At 40.0% G+C, this 17,918-nt stretch overlaps 1 protein-coding gene and 1 long non-coding RNA gene across 5 annotated transcripts; both read right to left on the bottom strand.

Annotated features, from left to right (window-relative positions):
• Window positions 1-851: 851 nt before the first annotated feature.
• tmem115 (transmembrane protein 115) lies at window positions 852-10,783 on the bottom strand. Of its 4 annotated transcripts, none has more exons than XM_031745405.2 (4): window positions 10,724-10,783; window positions 9,224-9,916; window positions 7,108-7,472; window positions 852-5,274 (listed from the first exon to the last, which is right to left on the bottom strand). In XM_031745405.2, exons 2-4 carry the CDS (start codon window positions 9,713-9,715, stop codon window positions 4,971-4,973), a joined length of 1,161 nt encoding a protein of 386 aa, XP_031601265.1. In that variant the 5' UTR covers window positions 9,716-9,916; window positions 10,724-10,783; the 3' UTR covers window positions 852-4,970. The 4 variants fall into 4 exon arrangements, with proteins under 4 accessions (XP_031601265.1, XP_031601263.1, XP_031601264.1 ...); XM_031745403.2 differs by having other exon boundaries at window positions 10,682-10,744; XM_031745404.2 differs by having other exon boundaries at window positions 10,677-10,741.
• Window positions 10,784-13,933: 3,150 nt separating this feature from the next.
• Window positions 13,934-17,307, bottom strand: LOC120435420. Its single transcript, XR_005609717.1, has 4 exons — window positions 17,264-17,307; window positions 15,283-15,573; window positions 14,980-15,200; window positions 13,934-14,168 (listed from the first exon to the last, which is right to left on the bottom strand). It is a non-coding gene; the product is annotated as an uncharacterized LOC120435420 (long non-coding RNA).
• Window positions 17,308-17,918: the final 611 nt, after the last annotated feature.

Genomic DNA, 17,918 nt, shown 5'->3' on the forward strand with positions numbered 1-17,918 from the left:
GTGTCCAAAACGACTGACTCCAACATTTCCTTACATCTTAACAGTAACTCGTGTTTTTCCTTAGGTTCCAGCAAATTTTAGCTTTGGGCTGAACAAGTGACAGTGGCCATTACTGTACTGGTCCAGTATAAAATAAATGATAGGGTTATGCCCCTACGGGCCAAAATATTTTAAGAACAGAGTTAATTGAACCCAAGTTATAGCCTTAAGGTCCAATTCTAAACAGTGCCTGAGCCAGAGCCTAACAGGAGAAACTATGTGCTTACTGCCCCACCTGGCGGTCAATTTAAGAAAAAACAAGCCAATTCAGACGCAGGGAGACTTAAAGATGTTCCTGTAAATATGAGAAACAAAATAAATATGTTACACTACAGGTTTTCCTCACTTCTGCCAAATTAATCACACTTTTTACTTTTGTAGGAATTAAGAGGTTAAGTATCAGCCAAGTCCTGCTAATAAATACTCCTGTGTGATAGTAGTATGCCAAGGAGGAAGTGCATCAACAATGATCTTAAAGAAGCAACTGTTTCTCCCCTTCATTCTGGTAAGGGTTATAAATTCATCATTCTACATGAGAAGGATTAGTCACTAGTGGAAAACATTCAAAACAGCTGACAGTCTTCCCAGGAGTGGACGCCACAGCAAATTCACCCATTAAGGTTGGGACTGTGCAATGCTAGCTGCAAAAAACCTAAAAGCTAAATTGAAGATTCTACAGGCCTGATGTGTGACTTATAGTGACATGTAAAAACAGTAACTTTTTCACATGACTGTACTCTGAGCCCACAAATTCAATGATCGTAGGTCCATAGCAGGGTACCAATTACCACAAGAGTAATACACCATTCACTAACGTTTCATACAATCGCCTTTTATTTCATATTGAGATGAAGAAATATATTTGAAAACCAACAGAAGTCTGTGCAACTGCCACAGTACAGAGAAAGAAAGATGTCCTTAGTGTGAACGAGATCTGCTGGAGCAAAAGTAGAGACAGAGAAGGAAAATGGAAGTAATGAAAAGCAAGAAAAATAAACCTTGTGGGTGATCAACTCTGCCAAAAGGAGCGCAACAGTCTCATCTTTCTTAACCATTTTTATCCAAAGCTCATGAAGTTTGGTGTTTCCCAAAACAATGACATTTTTCCTAGGAATATGTTGTCTCACAAAGTGTCTTAAAGACTTGACAACCTTACATGTACAGCATCCCCCAAACACCTGAATGTACCTTACAAGTGATAATCCAGCCATATCAAGCGGTGATTATATTTAATGTCGTTGTTACAACTCTTTTCTCAGCTCCACATTTGTAAAAAAACACACATACTGGAAAATTAAGAGAAGAAAAACAATCAGATTAATAGAGGCAATAGTTCTAAAAGAAGTCTTAAATTCTGATGTAACAATACATGAAGCCCTTCAATTACTCGTCTTCCAATTTTATACCTTTTTCATCCATCTCTCATGTGTCTCAAGTCAAGGAGCTTGTTTAAGACCTGAAAAAAATCTAACATAAAATTATGTAACTGGACATCCACTTGGGAAATGATTTGTGAGAATACATTTAAGGATGAATGTAAGGGTTGAATGAAACAAGCTTTAAAAAAAGTCAGCATGCCCGGCTGAAGACATGAAACGTGAACGGGGAAAAAAAGACTTGAACCAAATTTATGTCGGCCAAATTGCAATGCTAGCATTTCTGCAGAGCCTAAAAGAGAGGCCACTGTAATTTAACAGTGAACAGCACTGACATCATTCATTATGCTCTTCTGCAGTTTTTATAGTTTAACCCAACTGTACAAAGGGATTAGACACACAGACAGGATCTGCCTTCTTCGCTTTAATGACATTTCAATTCAAGGGGGAAAAAAAGGAAATAAATAAAAAACAAACCATTGGAAACAGGACTGGAGGTGAGGTTTGGCTGAATGTCAGACTGACGAGACTCAGTCTGAAACCTCAGACTGCCAGCTACAATGCTCCATGGCCTTCAAACCACTAAAAAAAAAGATAAATAAATAATATAGTACAACTTCACCAAATCACAGAACTTCACAGTTATCTGCAGGCAACCGCATTAGCATGTTTTGCTGCAATGCTGATTTTGTGATGCAAGCTGAATTGGGCAGCCAGTCAAGCTTAACACATACTTTTTAACTGCTGTTTGACTATTTGCGGACTATCTTGCATGTAAAGGGTATGAAAATGACACCATAAAGCTGTAAATTGCACTGCAATTCTATGCAATTATGTACAAAGTTGCCTTGACTGTTTTTATCCGTTGCTACTATGTTTGATGGTAGGGTGCAGTGTGAGGTATCAGACGTCTGACTGCAGCTTCACCTGCTCCACTCTGAAGATCAGTCCCTGTGTCCGTTCATTCACAGAAATAGTAACATTCAAATTAATGTAGAGGCCCAAATCATCCCATGTATACACAGGCTTGCCAAAATATGAGCACAGTGAGATAAAACAAGAAAAAACAGGACAGCACACAGAATTCCATCCCTCTAATATGGCTTATCACTTCCCGTTCAACATCACATCTCATTCCATCAACAGTTTCAATTTATCATGCGGGGCGAAGGTCTGCAGACTACAGGCTATTTTTGCCATTTATTAAAAAGCAAAGAACCCAATTTAATATTTCAGTGTAAAAAAAAAAAAAAAAAAAGTGAAAATTTGAGTCCAGACACAGGGTTGACCGTTTTCTCTTAGCTTCAAAGACGTGCTCAGAATCACTCCTGAGCCACAGGTAAATATTTTCATTTAGGAGGAATTCACTTTGGTTGGCTACATTTATTTGGGGGTTTTTTATCTTTTTTTTTTTTTATTATTATTATTTTGAAGGTGTGGGGACACAGGAAGTCTCATTATGTTGACAAAACAACATTAAAAACAACCTATTTTAATATTTATTTTGAATACAAAAAGAAAACTATAAAATGGAATTACACATGTAAGACCATACTCATTTTTGTAGCTCCCTACTTTCCCTAATAATATAATAATAATCATCTGTAATTTTCTTAAATATCTTTAGGAAAGTAGAGGTAACTCTTAATTCTTAGCAGTTTACCCTAAGCTTTTAGTCTTAATGTTTGGCCTGTTTTCACAGGAAGAATCAGAGACCGAAGGAGGGTGTAAATATAACCTCATGGACTTTTGCACTTCTAATCTAAAGTGATTAAAAAAAAAAAAAAAACATGGTTCACAGTCCCAGCTAGTTGGAATTTCACTGAAATTACAAGCTTATGATTATGAGTGCAAAAGTATTTTTCTAAAGTACGGTTTCAGTTTGACATCATTGCTAAACAATTCATTTGCTTCAAATGACTCTAATCAAAAAGGACAGGAGGGAAATTGCCAATTCAATGATTTGATTGTTTCCACAACAGCATGCAACAGCTACAGCGATGACTGGCAACACAATCAGTGAACTGATGACCTTTAGGTGTAAATGAAGTTCATGTTTATTTAGATGAAATAATTTAGCTGTCTATCAACAACCCTAGAAAACGATTCACCACGAGCCAGGTCTGGAACTATACATTTAGAGATGGTAATGCTACAAGTCCAAAGGATGTGACTGAGAGACCTGTGCCATGTTGACTACTGACCAGGACAGCAGTCCTCTGTTTGTGGAATAATTTGTCCTCATGGGCCAGTGCCAGAGGTACAACAATTATAAAACTCAAAATCGGTAACTCATAAATCAATAGGATTTTCTTTAAATACCCACTAAGACTATTTGTTTATCCTCTCTTTCACTTTTTCCACGTTTCTAATGGTGCAAATGGATAAAAGCAGCACAGACAATGAACACCTTCCCTTCATTGTAGGCACCCAGATAAAAGAACAGCACTTGCTCACACATTTCAAGCATAATTTCAGATTCTTGAATGCAGAAGTGTAAACAGGTTAGGATCAGGAAAGAAATAAAATCAGCTTGCAAAACAAGAAAATCATCGACAGATCTGTGTGAGTGTAACACCACCAACATGTCTTGTTAGTCCAAAAAAGTTTAATTTTTGTTGAATTAAATAAGTGACTGAATAGACTATTGGGGGGGGGGGGTCCCCACATTTTTGTCCACTGACAAAAAAAAAAAAAAAAGGAGGGGGGGAATATGTGGTTTGTATTTCTGCTTGTGATTCCAGAGAGGCATCAGGTGGCAAGTTAACCTGGTCTTGAATTTTTCTTTCACCTGGCACTTTTTAAAATCTTGATGTTTGGTAACACAGTTCATCAGCAGGGCAGACCCGCAGCAGCTTCTTTCCTGTGGTCCAGCAGTTGGTGCTGAGTAACATACTTTTCATGCTTCCTCCGTTCCACATCTGGTTCTATATTTGGAACCAGTGAACCCAAAGCTAATGTGACTTAGTGCTTCTCGAATCAACACGCTACAGTCTCTCATCGAGAATCGGGAACTCAAACCCAGCCTCTGTCACTGACAGCTTTCCCCACAGCGGAAAATAAAAGAATGAATATGGCTGCTCTGTAAAACTTACAAAAAAAGAATATCATACACCCATTTCATTATTTATTTAGAAAGCAAAAAAAAGAAAAAGACACATGGAGCAGTGAACAGATTTCTGCAAGCTGGGATTAAGTCTGGAAAAGAAAGAATTTTTGTGACTTTCTCTCGTTTGTATGCAGGAGCGAGCCAAGAATTTAGTGTTCAGTCTGCCCAACTACACTGAGCATTTACAACCATCGTGTCTCAACTGAAAGCACTGTACAGTCTTTTGGGCTTCACAATGATGCTGACAGAGTTTTAGTGTGCACGGTTGTTTGTATACACTGGTCAAAGGGGTGTGTGTGTGTGTGTGTGTGTGTGTGTGTGTGTGTGTACGCCTAATAGCCGTCACTGAATAAACCTGTATACTAGTCAGGAACTCTGAACACACCAGTATACTTGCCAGTGACCTCAAACAGAGCGTGCATATCTGTACACTTGTGTTCTGTTTGCTATGATCTTGAAGGTGCATCCTCAAAGCTGATGATGCTGGACTCTGGGTGCTGCACTCCGCCTGAGGAAGGTGCTCCGCCACTTTGTGACATCAAGGATGAGGAGGTGGAGGAGAGGGAGGCACTGATGGCTCCCCCTGCTGTTCTTGGTGTGGAGGAGGGCTCACGTCCGCCTGGTAGAAGCGGCTGCGTGTCGGTTCTGACCTCATCGTCATCGTCGTCTTCCTCGTCATCCATGCTGGGCCAAGCAGACTGGTCCTCTACGCGTTTTAGACGCTCGTTCAGAGCTTTCAGGGCCAGTTGTCTACAAGTCAGGAACAAAGAGAAATGCTTTGCTTCAATGATTTCAGAGCTCAAAACACTAAACTACTGACATAACTGAAGTGAGTAATGTGTCTCTATGGGATTCTTGTAGAAACTTTTATACGTACACACTGAGAGTCTTTAAAGGTAAAGACTAAAAAACTGATAATGTTGAACAATATTTAAATTCGCCAAAATAAAAAATACATATAAAAAATAAGCAACATCTACAAAGTGGGCCCCTGAGGGAGTTCCAATAACTTGGCACCTTGACACCAGTTTTTGTGTCAGGCAACATCAGACTCAACCCAAACACTGCTTTTCTAACTGTAAAATAAAATGTGACTATTTGAATGGTGCTAAAACAACAGAAACATTATGTTTGCACTGCTCTAATCAGAATTACACCAATTTTAACTGGGTGTAATTCTGATTAGACTACTGCATACTGCACTAATCTCACCTTTCCCTGCTCTCAACAAGTACACCTATCGTCTCAAACATATCAGGGAGTCAGTGGGAACGAAAAATTAGAAATTAAGATGATTACATCATTGTGCAATTAAAGCCTCCCAACAACTGTGAAGCTGAACATTAAGAGAAAGACCGAATCTGACGCAAGTGAAAAGCTTTTTACTTGTATCAACTCATTTTCCCAAAGTTGGTGGTTAAGTCAAAAACTACCCCAAATGTACAAAACTACTGCTGACTCTTTGCTCTTCGTTTCTTCCATGGCGCATTACCGCTTATACTAGTTATGCCGAGGTGTGACGCAATAAACAAAGAACAGAGTCACACTGAATTGAGTAGATTGGCCGCTGTCACGACACCCAATCTAGCTTTTTGAGTCAAGATCTGACATGTGAAACTGAATCCATTCATTCCTAGTTATGACAAATCAGTACTTACTAGAGCTACCTCACCAAATTCTCTGTTGTCCTTTAGGATTGCTTTTGTAAGTGGGAGTACCCAAATCTAACAGTGAAAAAAAATAATCCTAAATAATGTTTTACTTAACTTTTGCTCAAAAGTCAACTCTAAATTTATCAAAATGTCAAAGAAGTCATTGCTGTTGTGGGGGATTTATTTCTCTCCAAACATGTATCCAAAAAGTTGTAAATGTATAATTCACAATTGTTTGCATATCAACAAAGATATAATCTAAAGTGGTAACAGTAACTTGTTTTAAGATATCTGTGCTTACACACAGACGTCACTGAACACACTGGCAGACTTTGCTATTCTAGACAAAACACACATGCCACACCCAGTCTTTTCTTTGGTTAACTACATAGCTACTAACGACTACTGTAATATTGTAAAAAAACTAAATAAATAACTGTATCATGTTAATGATACACGAGTGTTTAAATTAATATGCAATTCTTATTTTGTACATTTTTCTACAGTTATGATTACGGTCTCTTCCCTTACTTTGTAAATTTGCCAAACATGACACCAAACACACACAATAAAGTATATTTTGTAGCCATCCCATTAAAAATGTATTATTAATGAATGTGTATTGAGAGTTTGACATTTTAAGAGCCATAACTCAAACGTTCTCTTTTAATAGAACGGCATTAGAATGCCATTAGGAACCTATTCGCACCATTTATTTAATGATGCAGGGACTGTTGGAGTGTGGCCTTAACGTGGGCATTTTAGACCATAATTTGAAATATAAATAGATGAAGACAAAAATAACATTTTATACAACACTTTACTGAGACAAACTGAGGCTGGTTGTATTCAATGCTTCACTTTCAGTTTAGAGTATGAGGACATATGTTTACAGATGTAAATATTTAACTCCTTGTTTGTGCTCACTCACCTCCTCCTTTCTGCATCCTGGGGGTCTGTCCCTGGTAAGCTGATGGTGATGGAGGAGGGTGCTCCCACGTCGTATCTCTTTACCATCTTCCTGCACACCTTCATCTTCACCAGGGCAGAGTGGACGAGCCCTGCCAGCAGTCCCACAGCTGGCTGCACTGCCTCTGGGAAGAAACTTGCGAAGGCAAAGTGGTCTGACATGTCGCCGCGGCCCCGGCTGTGCCTCTGGTAGAAGCGCAGGTAGACCCAGCCAGACAGTGCACCATAACTGTATGAGGCCAGGGGAGCGGAGCTGTCAAGCAACCCAGACAGGCGCAATAAAGCCAGGAAGAGGAGGACCAAAGCTGGTGCTGCTTTGAGTCTCACCTGAAAGGAACAGAAAGACTTTAGTTCTAGTGACCAAAATCTTCGAGAAAGCTACCATTTTATAAAAACTTGTTGGCTCGCAGTTCTCACAATCTCTTTAAGTGAGTTAGATTTAGGAATGGAGAAAAACAACTGGTTAGATGCCGGGTAACAAGCAGAAGTCACAGTCAAAGTGTTTCAACAAATGTTTCAACAAAGTTCCTAACATGGTCAACTGAGACCAAGAGAGATTTGAGAAGTGACCCAGTTTCACTCAAACTTGCAACAAGCACAAAAAGCAAAAATGAGGGCAAACTAAGGCAGAATGGCCAAGATGTTTCAGAAACATATTGGGAACATGCCGCTAAAGTGTGTCTCAGCAAGAAAAACTAAAACCTTATCTGGACACAGCTGCTCGGCAGACGAGCAGGAAACCTAAAATATAAATTAAAAGACTGCACTGTAGTCCAAATGTCGAAGAAAATCACATGCTTAAAATGGGGAACAGAGGCCAACTGGAGAAAACACTCAACACCTCAGTCTGTAAACTACATGTGCTTACACAGTGAAAAGTTATTACCATATAATGCCAGTAAAAGCAAAAACTGGTGACAAAATGACACTTGGACGAATGAAACCTCTGAAAACGTTTCACATTTGCAACATGATTTTTAAATTAATATACAGATGGCAGAAATATGACAGTTAAAAAAAGTTATGTCCCTCCTCCAGCATAAACTACAAACAGACCACTTTTACAGGCTTTGGGAAGATGACTTACAAGTGTTAGCAAACAGTTAAGGCAATAAATCTGTGATATCTAGTTGACAGAAATCTATGTTTTTTTTGTTTTTTTTTTATCACTTGATACAAATGTGCTTGCGTAACCTAAACCCAACCCTGTGACAGACTGGTGACCTGTCCTGGTCAGTCCCCTCACACCCCTGAGTTTGAAAAGTTGAAGTGGATGGATGAATGAATAAAGCCCAAATAACAGACCTCTGTAAAAGACCTCTGCGGAGGGGGTGCCATAAACTTCTCTATGCAGGAAAAAAAGGTAAAACACCAAGTCCCCATATAATGCAAAAATAACACAAAAGACAGAAAGAACTGTTTTTGTGTGTGTGTGTGTGTGTGTGTGTGTGTGTGTGTGTGTGTGTTGGGGCGGGGGGTCGTTTATTTTAAACACAATTACAGATACAATCTCATCAAGAATTATCCTGTGTTTGTTCAGACTGTGAAAAGTTGCTCAGTACTCTTTAGCCAACAGTACATCCTGTTCCATGTCTTTTGGCAAAGTGAAAGGTAAGAGAAAGAAACACCTGAATTTTGTATTATAAAACCACAAATGATAACACATATCATACGACGCCAGCAATTTTACACTGTACTCCACCATATACACTTGGTTTTATTCTTCAATATATGCACTCCTATCAAAACCAGAAATTCCAGCTTTCATCCAGTCTAAAAAAGTGATTTTGAGACACTAAATCTTACATATCTACTAATAATTAATCACTGTTGCACATCTAATGGCAAAGCAAGCAGTCTGCAGGTAATACTCCTAAGCTTGTATTAATCCAGATACTTTTAATTCGACATTGACTGGTGTTATATTGATCTGTCACGTCCAAAAAACAGAGAGTTTATTCACATATTCTAGAGACTAGTGGTTAGCTTTCCATTGTTATTTGTGCGCTTGTTAGGGTACATACTCAGTTCATCTTTACACTTTTTTTACTCCTCCCTCTCTTATTAATTAGGCTCACCTGTGGCACTCTGAGCACTGTAGTATCCCCCATGGTCTGCTTCAGCGCCACCAGGACACCTCCCAGGAATCCGGCTGCTCCATGGACACGCACAGCAAACAGGAAGTCCAGGTCAAAGGTAGCCACATAGGTGAGGAGGTAGGAGAAGCCTGCTAACAGGCCTGCAGACACGTTAACCACAGCGAAAAAGATCAGGAGCTCCAAAGCACCCCACAAAGGCTCCAGCAGGCGCCCACAGGCCATTACTGTCCCCACATTGGCTGCCACACCCCAGACGTGCTGCTCCACCACTCCATGGGTTACCAGCGTCCAGACCCAAAAATTGGGTGGAAAAAGGTAGCCCGGGGTCACCCCCAATGCGTATGGAGTGTCGACAGCCCATGATAGCAGGTACAGCAGTACTACTAAAGCACTTATAGCTTTTACTACTACACTGGTGCTGGCAAGGGCGGCCAGGAAGTGCTGTCGTGCCACAGGCAGGTAACGATTCATTGTGGTCAGTTATGAAGAAGGTCCTCTTTGAGCAACTCGGCCCAAAAGAGTAAAAAAAAAAAGCAGAACTAGTTGCCTGTTGTTGTAGCAGTTCTTGAATAACGGAGTGAGGTCAATGATGCCAAGCAGAACAGGAGACACCCGTGGGTCCTGACAGCATCAAAATCCACGCTTCTCTGTGAGCCTTCATCCGGATAATGTCTGTGAAGTGGGCATAGGTAGCTTTAGTAATCAATACATTTAGCTTCTACTCTTCCTACAAACGTTTGTTAGCAATTGTATTAAAACTCATTAAGGGGGTTTGAAGCGTTACAGCTCATCTACCCTTCAAAAGGAACAGTACAGTGGAAAACAACCAAACACGCTGATTCTTACAGTTTAACAAAGTAACAAACTTTGGGCTTCAGTAGATAACATTAGCTGGGACATTTTAATCAAGCTAGCGACCTTCAGTGGGTGTAGACAAAAGTAGGGCAAGCTTACAAATCACCACCAGTTACCAGACAGGTGCTAGGAGCCAAATATGCCAACAATAAGAGAAGCAAAAACAGCCAAGTAGTAATTTCTTAAGAGCAGTCTGGCTGAGCTAGCTTGTAAACACTGATAGCTAAGGTTAGCTGGCTGTCAAATTGAGAATGTATCCAGGTACTTTACTTTATGTCCACTGAAGATCAGAAGAGGTTTCGTGTGAGTGTAAGACAGAACAGCTAGGGCCAGTAAAACCTGGTCGATGAAAAAGCCCACCGAGCCCCAGTTCTTAGTCCTCTGCGCTCTCGGCCCGGGCTAGCCTGAGGGTTTCCCGTCGCTAGCAACAGGCCCTCAAAACAATATTAAAGACCTTACCGGACCAGCGTCAGCTCTCATATAGTTCATAGTCTTTCTCATACGACCCTAGCTTCATTCGTTTATTTTAATGTTCTTCTCTCCTTTCAAAGCAGGTTGCCAGACAAAATTATGTTACCTTACCAGGAACTTCTCCTCCCAGAAAACACCACTCAGCTAACTGACCTGCGCTGTCTGCCACCGTCATCAACAATCGGTGAAAAAACGCTGTCGCGTAACTTCCGGACAGCATTGCACTCTGGGATACTGAGTTTTTACACAATCATTTCCGTAAAACGAGTCTGTAAATGATGACTTGGCATTTCTTTTGCCTACGGTGAAAACTATTTCATTTAGTTTACATTTACTTATATACGCTATTTAATTTGCACTATATTTTAAGTTCAATATTTCACATTTTTTATCCTACCTTTATAGTACTTTTACTTTAACCCTTTGAGGTTCACACCAAGAAAACTGCAATTAAAAATTATTTCTTTGAATTTTTTATTCATTTACAACAACAGTAACAAAGAGGATTTTTTTTCAAACAACTCCATAGTTTTTTAAACTTAGGCCTCTACCAAACGATTGAGATTTTCATTCATGGTAAAACTGAATACAAAAAATATTTTTAAAAGCTTAACAAAACAGTATTAAACTTCTGTAACTTAGCAGCAGAGTAGACTGAACAGATACAAGAGAGTTGTAGTGCTACAGAACCAACAGCAACTGCAATGTAGAGGCGTTAGATTTCCTTTATTTCTGGTGATATGCAACAGAGCACTGCTGGTGGGCATTCAGGCACAGAAACACTTTGCACTTCTGACATTTCCACCTTGACACTTCCTTTGGACAGAGGTTACACCTGCCTCGGTTGTCAGAGTGAAGTGGCAGCTGTCCCAAGTTGTCATAACGCACATCTGGTTGTGGATGTGAAGGTCTTGGGGTGTAACGTTTCTGCTGAGGCAACATTTGAGGTAGAGAAGAAGATGATGGTCGGCCAAACGTTGATGGTAGCTCGTTGACCTGCATCAAACTGTGGGCAACTGCAAGATGAAACCTTTTGAGAGAGAGCGGTTTCTCATTTAGTAGGGCACAGTCCCTCTTGTGAACAAGCAAGGCATTTGAGATGCAAAAGTCAAGGATGTAGCCAAACATCGGAAAATACCATTGCCTTGATTTTGCAGAAGTCTTGTACATGTGGACCAGCATGTCTGATAGATCAGAGATCTAGATAAGAGATATTCATCTCCTGTTGAAAAAAAACAACCCCACAAAGCAAGAGGGAGACACAGAGGGCAGCTACACAGGGGGAAACTACTAAATAACCAGGGAACTAAACAGGGAATACAAGAAACTCAAAACAGAAACACTAGACTCTAAAGAATAAACTAAAGACTAACAAAGTGAACGTTATACATAAATCATAGTACAAAATGACAAAAATACAGGAAAACTCAAAACACCGGGTCAAATGACCCTGGACCATGACAAACAACATCATGTACAGTAAGACAGGCATGGAGAACAGCACTGACCATGAGAGGCTTTGAACAGATGACACAGCATATATACGACTTTAAGAATGCACAAGCATCTACCTAAAATCTATTTATTTAATCTATCATCTGTGATATTATTATGTACAATTGTAATGTATTGTTCACCTCCCTTAAATAAACAGGCAGCTTTAAAGTGTGAAATATTCATATAAAAAACACATAAATTTGTCTATTGTCTCAGTGGCTGATAGCTGATAGCCACAGGCCTCAATGTGAGCTTGAAGCCATTTATAATGTTTAAGTTGTTTAACCTGTAGGTGCTCACGATAAACAGATTTTGAATGAAAGCCAGGGAACTAAAAAAAGCACAAAAAAGTGTCTATTCTTTGTGCCCATATGGATTATTCCCTCTTATTACCATGATTTCCTCCTAAGGCAGTGGACCCCAACCTTTTTTGCACCACGGACCGGTTTAATGTTAGACAATATCTTCAGTCTTTAAGGTGGCGCGGATAAAAACAACAAAATAAAATGATACGACCAAGACAAAAACTGTGGTATTTTGTAAATATAATAATAAACGCATATTCACTGTAATTCTTAACTACAGGTTTAACAGTAGTTCGGACCAATCCGAGCCACAGAAGCGAGGGCAGACAAACAAACAAGCAAAAACCAACAACAACAACAACAAAAACAAAAAAGAGGATTAGAGGGAAAAGGAGAGGAACGGAGAGAGGTGTAGAGATGACGGAAGGATGTATTTGTTAGCTTGTGTGTTCATTATTGGATGCCTTCTTTCTTGCCATCTGAATGGAAACAGCTGCTCCCCTGTTAAGGCGGAAACAAGAGAAATTTTGGACATTAACGTCTTAAGCCCCAAAGGGTTTTCTGAGCTTCCTGCTCGTAAATGAAATGCCCCAAATTAATTGATTATTTCTCTGCAATTACAAACTCTGTGTATACAGTCTTGGTATCAAAATAAAGCTAAAACTTGTGAAATTTCATCAGAGGTGTAAATATTGCAGCAGATATTACTGTGTCAAAGTTACTGAGACTAGAACACAGAAAAAGTAAGTAGATTTTATCCCGTCTAATTTTTTTAATTAATTTTTTAGCATATAACCCTTTTAAAAATATGCTTCAGTTCACATTTCATTCCAGAAACACAGTTACCAACATATAAACATCATCTGTGCAAAGATTTATGTTTCTAAAGTGAAACAGTTAAAAATTACAGCACTGTCAGTACATTAATATCCAGACGTTGTACAAAAATGTCCAATTTTGGCACACATTGGACATCATGTCAGTTGAATTTTTTAGGTATTAAAGAGCAGAAATGATTTAATTTTATCAACAGGCCTAAAAATGCTCGTCACTTCAACCAAGGAAATCTGTCAGTTCATGGACATGGCATGTATGATGCGGTGAAGGCATTTCAAGTGAAGCTGCTCTTATGGGAGTTACAAATGCACCGGTGCAACTTGCCTCACTTTGCCTGTTGCCAAGTAATGTTGAACCAAGTTGGCACAACCGTTGGCACAACAGTGTTCCCAAATTGAGTGCACTGCGCACTGAGTTTGCACGGAGCTTTTGTGACTTTGAAGCACACAAGGAGAATTTCGAGCTGCTTTGCAACCCATTTACAGTTGATGTGGAAACTGCACCTGTGCAGATACAGATGGAGCTGACTGAGCTGCAGTGTAATGGGACACTCAAGGCAAAGTACGGCACTGAAGGGCCCGCACAGTTTATTTGTTCCATTCCTGAATCAATGCCCCAGCTCCGTGTACATGCGGCTAGAAATTTGTGTATGTTTGGTAGCACATATCTGTGTGTCAAGTTCACAGGTGCGGGACTCAAAAGGCAGGACTCAGAACAGGTGCAGTCAAAAGCCAAGTGGGTTTTATTCACAACACCAGTGCTATAAACATATGTACAGTGGGGTCAGGAGAAGAGGGGTCCAAGGATTCCAGGGTTAAGGTCCAGGGCAGGGAAGAGTGAACACTCTCACTTGCTATCCTCTGTGAATACTTCAATCACCAGTTCCACACCGCGCTCTCTCTCTCATTCGTGCTCAGCAGGGAAAGGTCCAGGGGAGACAGGTTCCGATCCAGGAGAGTCTACAAGGGAGAAGGGGACAGACGTCAGGGAATATTCAGAAACACAAGGTCACAAGAGACAAAACTGGCTGCACTAAAAATGGTGAGTTTAACGCTCCAGCGAGGAACACAACTCCAACTCGGCTTTAAATAAGGTTGGAGTTATCCAGTGGTGATGAACCACAAGGGGTGAGTGTGCGTGAGACCAGGCGACCACAGGCAGTCTGGGAGGCAGGCAGGAACCACGTCCAGGGATGTCACAGATGGATCATGACACTGTGTGAGAAGCTGTTTTCAGTGATGAAGATTAACAAAACAGCAGACAGGAGTTGTCTCGCTGATGAACACCTGCAGTCCATCCTGAGAATCTCTACAACACAAGACCTCACACTAAACTTAGACGAACTTCTTGCCAAAAAAAGATGCCAAGCATCCGGCTCTGACAAAATGCATGGGAGCAAAAAAACTGAACGTTATGATTTATTGTTATTTCAAATTTTGCTGAAAAGCAGAAATTTTATTTATATTTCCAGTTTGTTTGTTTTTTTGCATCATGTTCATAATTTGAATTTGTATCATTTTGACAGTAGATATTTTTATGGAGAGCAAAATATTTAAAAAAAAAAATTTCTAAGTTTATTTATTGTGGAATAATATTCCTGTCTGTTTTTATTCATATTTATATTTTAAAAAACATTGTTTTAGTGTGTTTAACAAATGTTTGTGTTGTTTGGCCCGCGACCTAAAGTGTGCCTTTTGTTTTGGCCCCCTGTGCAATTGAGTTTGACAACACTGTTGTTACTTGAGTATAATTTTTGGATACTCGACCCACCTCTCCTGGTGACAATTTTATATACACCCACGGCAAGTCTCTGCAGGCACTTGAGACCGAAGTTTACGAGGAAGTTGTAATCATAGGGGTCAGTGTCTGGGGCAGAGCTTGCAGATGCCTGGCAGGTCATCACAGGGACTGGAGAAAACTCGCCTGGCCTGAAACTGTCAACTGGCTCCTCCTTAGACGGCAGCTGGTCCTTCAGGACATCGTGGCCTCATCTGGATTAAGGACAAATTACGATCAATATTCACAAAAACCTCAGTGAGCTTTTGTTTTATGGACAATGACTATGACCCCTACCTCTTTACAAAGCCCTCCAGCAGGCTGTGCAGGATGTTGCTCCATGTTTCCAACTCACCAGACATGCCCTGTTTGGCTTGTAGTTAGTGATCTTCCTAAAACGTTTCCACGTTAGGGTAAGGCCCGCCCTTCCTACGCTCATTATTACCCTGCCTCACAGAGGCCGGTTAAGGCCTGCTGCCCCACCAGCTCCTGCACCGCTGTCGGGGGAAAGAGGGCGGGGCACAGTCTTGGGTGACAGGCAACCGTTCCTGACATGGGTGGAAACCTCTGGAGGCGGTGCTTGTGAATCTGAGGAGAAAAGAAGGGTTGGATTTAAGCTTTAGAAGAATTCAAGCATCAACACGGGCTCAGTTTACTGAAAGAACTCTGTAACGTCAGTAATACAGCCGGACAGCGGATGTGCTTGTTTGTACAATGGAAGCTGGGCCCAGCAAACGGGGGCATCCCTAGAGGTGGTCGGGTCGAAAACCCAACTTTTTTATTAGTTTATTTTTTTTATTCTATGGTCAAAGAGGTTCGGAATTTAATGCATGTTTTGATTTGGGGGAGAGTTTTCAACCAGACCAAAAGGGCATTAGCCTCGGTAATTGCGCGGACTTACAGTCCAGTGCCAGGAAATTGTGCGAATAAGCGCCAGGTTTATGGTTTTTAGCACTTTGTAAAGAAGCAAAGGCTGCAGAGGGAACGCACGGCTGCAATAGGTGCTGAGCTCAGCCAAACGGCCAGTGCCAGTTGGTCTGGGTGAAAACTCAAATTTTTATGGTATGATTTTTTATTTTTTTTTGAGAAATGTGGGAAAGTATGCCTGAAGTATGTTTTTTAAAGGAAAAGAGAGATGTCGAAAAGACTTAAATCTGCTGCTGTGTGTGGGATGAATGATGAGAAGAGGTGTGTTAAGATGTGGGAAAAGTACTGTTTTTACTGAAACAGAGAATGAAAGTGTTAATAAGTAGTAATGGAAATGATATTAAATAAATGTTTTAGTGTCAGTTGCAGGTAGGACCTGGATCAAGCTCCTCCACGAGCACAGCGGCAGGAGCAAAATGATAGATTAACATAATTGGAACCACACTCAGGCTGTGTTTTGGCTGAATATTTCACAACTTTACCTCCATGTACATCTTATCCTGAAAAAGAAGCTTCTCTCCCTGAAGACAAAACGCAGAGGAAAAATGAAGGCTGTTGTTGTTAATATGAGAGCACATGAAAATTGAATTGAAAATTGGGGCCGACTGACTCGTGGAGGTTGAGAAAGTGTCCGGTGCAACAAAAGATGCAAAATAAGACACAGATATGTAATGTGAGAATGATATTGTGAAATAATGGAACACATTTTGAAAAAAAAGAAGCTCATTATTGTGAAATATGCCGTCTGCGGAGCAGGTATCCAGGAAAACTAGTCGATGGTAAACGATAAGCCAATAGGCGCAAAGGTCCAACCCACTCACACTGATTGAGACAAAGTATTTCGGCTGAAAAGTCGCATTATGAAATAAACAGGCAATTGGGGAAAACGGGATTTTGAAATAAAGACTGACTTTGAAAAGAGGACATTTTGGAATAAAAATTAAATAAAATGCCTCAGCAATAATCTCTGTTATTGGGAAAAATATTGACCATGAAATAATATTTCACAATAATAAGTACATTTATATAGCAGAATGCAATATATTTCACGATAATGAGCTTTTTTTTTTTTTCCAAAATGTGTTCCATTATTTCACAATATCATTCTCACATTACATATCTGTGTCTTATTTATTCACAAGTTATTTATTTTATCATGTCCTATTTATGTCTTTGGAGTTCCATACAGATCATGTTAAATTAATATTAGGAAAGTAACTGCTACTTTGCAGAGTTCTAGCTAGCCCAGTTTAACAAAATATTTTGATACAAATGCGACTTGTTTTAATAGTTATCATGTTACTTGTACTAATATCAATCTAAAATCTAATATTTAACCGAATAAACTTACCGCAGCAGCAAGAAAAGATGGCGACCGAAGATTCTGAAATGCGCTGCTCCACAGTAAATAAGGGTGTGGTCTAATTTAACACTCAGAGGGTTAAAATGCAGCAGCGACTAAAATCCACACTAACACTTTCCAGGAATCAACTCCCGATGTGTTATTTTAACTCGATTAAATGTTGAACTAACTCGGAACTCTGTTGAATTCAACTAACCCTCTACTGCATGACTTTTTAATTTTGGGGGAAAAAACATATTTCTCCCTATTTTGGGGGAGCTTTGGGGTCCCTAATAATATATCAATCATAAAGTTTGACACCTGCCCCCCCCCAAACAGATACTGGTTTGTTGCTTCAAGGCAACACTGTGCGACAAGGGTAGTCAAACACCAAGTTATTCTATAATAAGTTTTATTAGTACAAGGATTAACAAATAAATAAGCAACAAACAACATTTCACAGAACAATAAAACACCAAAATACATCCAACATTTGACCCTAACCCCATGCACACGTGCACACACACACACATCACAAGTCCCTGCCTGAACCTTACCCTAACCCTGACTCAAGCCTTCACCATAAAATTGAATGATTTACCTTGCAATTTGTCCCCATAAAGTAGGCGAGACCACACAATGTGAGTGTGTAAACAAATTTGTG

Source organism: Oreochromis aureus, linkage group 20 (genome assembly GCF_013358895.1).
Source record: "Oreochromis aureus strain Israel breed Guangdong linkage group 20, ZZ_aureus, whole genome shotgun sequence".
Lineage (NCBI taxonomy): Eukaryota > Metazoa > Chordata > Actinopteri > Cichliformes > Cichlidae > Oreochromis > Oreochromis aureus.

Excerpts from the sequence above, each read along its gene's own strand:
- tmem115 (XM_031745405.2), bottom strand. The coding sequence starts at position 9,715 with ATGAATCGTTACCTGCCTGTGGCACGACAGCACTTCCTGGCCGCCCTT. Across the intron at positions 7,473-9,223 it reads CAGTGCTCAGAGTGCCACAG|GTGAGACTCAAAGCAGCACC; the intron begins GTGAGCCTAATT and ends TGTTCCTTTCAG. Across the intron at positions 5,275-7,107 it reads CAGGATGCAGAAAGGAGGAG|ACAACTGGCCCTGAAAGCTC; the intron begins GTGAGTGAGCAC and ends CCTGACTTGTAG.